At 35.1% G+C, this 6,815-nt stretch overlaps 1 protein-coding gene across 1 annotated transcript; it reads left to right on the top strand.

Moving 5' to 3' along the window:
* The first annotated feature begins 4,121 nt into the window (after window positions 1-4,121).
* On the top strand, window positions 4,122-6,281 carry LOC7498145 (exocyst complex component EXO70B1). The gene has a single exon (XM_024591668.2). The coding sequence runs from the start codon at window positions 4,212-4,214 to the stop codon at window positions 6,114-6,116; it is 1,905 nt and encodes a 634-aa protein (XP_024447436.2). The 5' UTR covers window positions 4,122-4,211; the 3' UTR covers window positions 6,117-6,281.
* The last annotated feature ends 534 nt before the right edge of the window (window positions 6,282-6,815 follow it).

Below are 6,815 nucleotides of genomic sequence, written 5' to 3'. Positions count from 1 at the left end.
ATCAAAAAAGAAGCCGGTGTGGTCTTGATCTAACAATCATAAAACATACTGTACATAAAATACAAGAATTTCTAAAAATAATTCATCCCAGAAAATTCCATCTAATTTTTGTATCCTCGTCTGGTTCACTTTTCCATTGCGAAGTTACAGCCACCAATGAATTTGATTCAGTGAATAAACCGATGCTTAGTGGTCTGTGGTCAGATGAAGTCATGTCAGTGATGATCATATGTCTCGTCTCTGCGTAGTGGAAAATCCAGTCGGATATCGGGATATGATCAACCATGTTATTGTCTCATACTAGCATTTATTTGTATAGTTAAATATATATTATTTGATTAAATTAATTTTTCATGAATCCTAAGTTGTGGAAATAATAATAAATTTATATATTGTGTGAAAGATACGAACAATATCACTGATTTTTACGTAAGAAAATATAATAGTATATAATGAAGTCGTCGAAAAACTTTATATAAAAATATGTTTTTTTATGTACTAATTTTTTAATGTTTAAATTAGTAAAAATATAAGGAAAAAATAATGTATGGAAAAAATAAAAAGAAATTATAGGAAATGTATATCTATTGTGTGCAAAGTTTTTTTCTTTCTTTTTTTTGCTAGGTCCCTAGCTTTGTATGGTAATAGCATAAAAGTTTGTTTGAGATTAAAGGTGTTTGTGATTGTGATAGTAATGATGGTTTAAAGTATTTTTAATTTAAAAATATATTAAAATAAAATATTTTATTTTTAAAAAGTTATTTTTGATATCAACACATCAAAATAATATGAAAATATATAAAAATATTTATTTTAAATAAAAAATATAATTTACACCGTTTCCAAAAACTTCAAAAAGTTTTTTTCTTGGCTAGGAATGTCCTCTGCTTGCCTGCGTGATTGTGCTATGGCTTTGACTGGTGACCGAGTATATTTATGCACTGATGCCTTGAAATTTCTTTATGGTCAAGGAGACATATATTGGTGGAAACATTAGTGCTAGTCACTGTTGTTGAGCTGCTAATTCATTGGAAATTGATGTTTTGTCATTGCTATTGTACAGGAAAAACTCACTGGCTAGCCATGGTTGTTTGATAGTGGGTACAGCCGGAGTTTTACTCACTCACTTGAACCAATAAAATACGCTTTTCAAGGGGTGAGGTTTTTTCGAATAAAAAAAAAAAGGTATGCCATGCTATTGTTATTGATAAAGATATTTGTAATAAATAATGTTATTAGTGCAAAAAATAAATTGTAATATCTGCTTAGCAAAAAAAAAAATTGTATGAGTGTAGAAAAAGTTTGTGTGTTGGCTCATGTGGGAACTTGAAAATATACATCCAAGACGTGCTAGACAGGATTAGATAGACCGAGTCAACATTGAATTCGAGATGGAATTTCGGGTTGAGAATTCAGAAAATTGTTGGATTTGGTTCAAATATTGAAAAATATATTCTTACATGATCCATATGAAATAGTTGGATGAAATGTCTTGAGCAATCGAAGTTATTGTTGGAAATACAAGAAAATATTGTCAAATGATTCCCATCACTACATATTGAATGTTCTTTGCCTTTGTAGTCATCTGATTGTGTTGTTTTAAAGGAAAAATAATTTGCAAAAACCATGCCCAACAATTAATTAAGACTTACGACCAAAAATTTACAGTCCATTTTGCTATATTGAAATTAATAATAAATCATATTAATTATCATCAATGTTTATTATCCATGAATAAAGTTATACCGACTAAAAAAAATTATTAATCAAATAAAAACTTAAAAGAAAATAATTTTTTTAAACAAATCCAAACTCAAACTCATGAGCTTACAACTCTACTATTCAATCCACAAATTTATTTTAAGTTTAGAATTTTTGTTATGTAAAGTTTTTTTTAGAATAATTTCTCATTTATTTTTAAATGAGTTTTTAAATATTTTAATACTTCCCATGTTAGATTGCAAAATCCAAATGGTTTTATCTCGAGTGAATTTCACATATAATTTGAACTTTAAAAGATCTATTAATTGTTATATAAATCAATTCCAACATTTTCAACATTAATGAAGAAATTATAGTTATAAAAATAAATTCAAAATATGAAACTAACAAAAAAAATAAAATAAAAAAGTGATGAATAAATAAATAAATGGTCAAAGTACTTTAGTTGGAATATAATTTGTTCTTTCTAGCCCAATTGACCCGGTCCATAGAGGGAGATACATTCTTCAAGTGTAAACCACTCTCCATCCACCTATCCTCTTCCTTTCCTCTTTTTTTAGTACTTCTCTTGTCCCATCCCCATTAGTCACTATAAATGACTTGGTAAAACAAAAATTGTAAGAAGAAAAAGAAAGAGAAAACCCATTTAAATCAAGAAAACCTAGAAAGAAAAGTAAAGAAGAAGAAGAAGAAGAAGAAGAAAATTACATGAAAAGTTCCATTCCAAGTATCATATAAGCTTTAAGAAAGTCCTCCATCTATTAGAAATCTCAAATACATCACCCATGTTTCATAACTAATGCAATGCCAAATTCAATCTAGCTTTCATTATTCCTTCCCATTAGATTAAATGTGCATGTCATTTGCATCATAGTTTACTAAAAATATTCTTAACCCATTGTTTTTTTTTATTTATAAAAAAAACTTAACATATCCACTTAAATATGAGTAAGTCTCTTTAATAACTTTGTCTTAATAACTTTATTTAATTTTATGAATCAATCATTTTGCACATGAATATTATATACGTTTCAATAGAAATAAGAAATTTTTGTAGATAAATCTCATTCAAATCTTAACTAAATTATTAATAATCGTTCTTGAATTTTAGTAAGACTTAAACATAAACCACCATGGATATTAAACTCTTATTATCTTAACTAGGGGTGTTCAAGGTTTAGTTCGGTTTAGACTAAAAAACCAACCAAACCGAGTTATATTAGTTTTATGAAATATTAACCAACCGGACTGAAATCCGGTTCAAACTGAACTGGTTTAGTTTGGTTAAATCTGGTTTTTTTGAAAAAAAAAACCAGGAAATCGAATCCCTTCACAAATCGAACACTAATTTTTTCTTGTTTGGAATTTTATATTTCCTGCTACTACAATCTTGAGTTGACAAGCGAGGAACAATGCAGTTTAGCTAATCAATCAGAGGATTTTGTAATAGATCCATCTTTGTTGTAGTAAACAACAAAAGCTATAAATTCATCTTTTGTTATTAATCATTGTTTTCCTGTTGATATGTGTTGGATCCCTGGGTAAACACCATGTACTAGGTCAAAAATTACCTTGTTGTCTTTTCTTTAATGAAGGAGTCGTCTTCTTCTGCTGCAACTTGCAAGAATAGAGAATGATCGCGACAGTTTGTACAGAAGTAAAGAAGGCTTGTGCAAAAGTAAAGAGATGAGAAGTTAGGGAGATGAAGAGGTGAGTTTGTGTTCGGCTAGAATCTAGATAATGTGAGACTTTTGAGATGGAGACAAACGCAAAGGGAGAGCAATTGAAATTTGAAAGAAAAAGGAAGATTGAGATAAATATTCTCAGGGGTCAAGGTGGCGGCTTTTAGAGTTAGGTTTCAGTATTTAACTATTTATACCCCTCTTAATTTATATAGCTTTTAGGTTTTTTGGTTGGTCCGGTTTGATTTATCGATTTCAGTTTTAAAATCGAAACCGAACCGGACCTATTAGAATTTATAGTTTTGAAAATCGATTTAATCGGTTTTTCATCTTTGTTTGATTTTTTTGGTTATTTTTTCTTTAGTTTTCTCGGTTGATCGGTTTTTTTGAACACCACTAAATTCTTAACCAGCATTTCAAAGATTATTGATTCCGCCTCTGATTAAACTTTCAAAGGATGAGTGACCAAATAGAAATCCATAAGACAATTGACGTATCAAAATAAAATCTTGCAAAAAAATAGAAGGAAAAAAATCCAAAAAAAACCCAAATTAATTATCAAAATTGCCACTCAGAAACCTCTCTTGTCCATCTTTCGTCCACGTCTGCCGTCCCGTCCCGTCCCTCTCTCTCTGAAGTCCAAACCGCGTTTCACAAGGGCATTCTCGTCATCTCCCCATACCACCCGCCTCTTTATTTTATTCCCTCCTCCACTCGCACTCTCAAAATTCCAACCACCACTTACTCCAAAACGCAGCCGTTTGACGCAACTCTTGCAGAACCGAAACAGCCAAACACAGCAAAAAAATGGCGGCAGAGAACGGAGAGGAGAAGCTGATCGCCGTAGCACGCCACATAGCGAAAACGCTTGGCCACAACGAGTCAATGGCAGAAGATATCTTGCAAATCTTCTCCAACTTCGACGGCCGTTTTTCTCGCGAAAAATTTGTCGATAAATTGACAACGGCAGGACAGGAAGAAGATTTGAGAGCTCTTGACCATACTATCAAGTCCTTACAACGTCAGATCTCCCATTACGTCGCCGCCGAACACTCGATCTGGTCTGACTCCGCCGACTCATCCGCCTTCCTCGACTGTCTCGACGAGCTAATCTCTACTGTCCGTGAACTCTCCGGCTCCATTTATGCCGAAGCGTATCTGTCAAGCGCGGAGGATCTTCTTCAGCAGGCTATGTTTCGGCTGGAAGAAGAGTTCCGTCTGTTAATGGAACGCGGAGGTGAGTCCTTTGAACTTCCCAGATCTTACAAAAACGGTAACGGAGTGTTAACGGAAAACAATAGTAATAATTTATTGTATGATGATTCTGACGAAGATGACCACGATGATAGTGATAGTGAGATTCCGGTCGCGCAGCCAATAAGTAATTATGACGTCATAATTGATGCATTGCCGTCGGGGATTGTTAATGATTTGCATGAAATAGCGAAGAGAATGGTGGTTTCGGGGTATCGTAAGGAGTGTTTACACGTGTATGGTAGTTGCCGTAGGGAGTTTTTGGAGGAAAGCATGTCGAGGTTAGGGTTAGGGAAACTGAGCAATGAAGAAGTGCAAAGGATGCAATGGAATGAATTGGAGGTTGAAATTGATAAGTGGATTAAAGCGGCGAATGTTTCGCTTCGGATTTTGTTTCCGAGCGAGAGGAGGTTGTGTGATCGTGTGTTTTATGGGTTTGGTTCGGTGAATGACTCGTCGTTTATGGAGGTTTGTAGGGGGGCGGTGGTGCAGATATTGAATTTCGCAGATGCAGTTGCGATTGGGAGTAGGTCTCCGGAGAGGTTGTTTATGGTTTTGGATTTGTTTGAGACAATGAGGGATTTGATGCCCGAGTTCGAGTATAATTTTAGTGATCAGTATTGTTTGGTTCTTAGGAATGATGCATTGGGGTTATGGAAGAGGTTAAGGGAGGCAATAAGGGGGATTTTTATGGAATTGGAGAATTTGATTAGGCGGGATCCTGCCAAAGCTCCAGTGCCTCATGGAGGGCTTCATCCAATCACGAGATATGTGATGAATTATTTACGTGCTGCGTGTGGGTCTAGAGAGTCGCTAGAGCTGGTTTTTGAGGAGAGTGTGAGTGTTGTTCCGTCAAAGGATTCTACTTCATCTTCCTTGTCGGTTCAAATGGAGTGGATTATGGAGTTGTTGGAGAGTAATTTGGAAGTGAAGGCGAAGATTTACGGGGACGCTGCGTTGTGCTCTGTTTTCTTGATGAATAATGGGAGGTACATTGTGCAAAAAGTGAAGGATAGCGAATTGGGTTCGCTGCTTGGGGATGATTGGATAAGGAAACATACTGCAAAAATCAAGCAATACATTTCGAGTTATCAGAGAAGCACGTGGAACAAACTCCTGGGGGTGTTGAGAGCAGACTGCAGCCCTGTGGGTGCTAACGTCGGGGGAAAGTCCATGTCTATGAAAGACAGGATTAGGGCATTTAACTCGCAGTTTGAGGAAATTTATAAATCTCAATCTCGATGGATCATATTTGATGAGCAGCTAAGAAATGAGTTGCGGATCTCTTTGTCCAATCTAGTGCTGCCTGCTTATAGAAACTTTATTGCGATGCTTCAAAATGCTCCGGATGTGGGAAGGCATGCGGATAGGTATATTAAGTACAATCTGGAGGACATTGACACCCGGATAAATGAGTTGTTCCAGGGCGGGAATGGATCAGCTGGTGGCAGGAAATGAAGGCAAGCCACTGCATGCTATACTATTGTGTATGAATGCAATCAATGATTTTTAGCTCTTAACTAGATACGTGAATGTTTTGACACCTTTTGCTTCGTCTTTCTCTTTGTGAATGAAAATTATAGATGCTGTGCCATCAATCAAGATGGTGTTCTGCTTCCCTTATGAATTGTATTTTCCACTCGCACTTTCTATGATCATGGCTATCATACATTTTACCATAGTTATACATGGAAACTAGTTTCATATTGCTAATCCAAAGATAAATTAGTTTGTTTCCAGTCCCTTTTCGAAAGTTATGGTTTTTTTTTTTAATACCACAGCAGAGATGTCAAAACATTACAATGAAGTATGATTGATAGTAGAAAGAACATAGAATATGATGATCACTTGTTTTTCTTTATAAGAAGTCCTTTTCTTGTGGAGTATGAAGTCTTAAGAAGTTAGGAACCTGTAGGATGATTAACTAGGAACTGGGAATCATATTCACATCATTTTACAGGAGGATGCTGCTGCTTCGACAAGCCCTGTTCCGCAGCACCCTCTATGTGTTTCCACAAGAATGTCAGAAAGCTACCCTATAAACAAGGACAAGACTCGAACCTAAGATCTCTTACGTAGATCCTGACGAAGCAAGACACACACTCGTGCGAATATCATCAACTGTTAGGCTTGGACCGAGGACCAATATTGATTCCA

This window comes from Populus trichocarpa, chromosome 19 (assembly GCF_000002775.5).
Source record: "Populus trichocarpa isolate Nisqually-1 chromosome 19, P.trichocarpa_v4.1, whole genome shotgun sequence".
Taxonomy (NCBI): Eukaryota; Viridiplantae; Streptophyta; class Magnoliopsida; order Malpighiales; family Salicaceae; genus Populus; species Populus trichocarpa.
The sequence above is the reverse complement of the archived record's forward strand: the minus strand, read 5'-3'. Positions and strand labels throughout refer to the sequence as shown.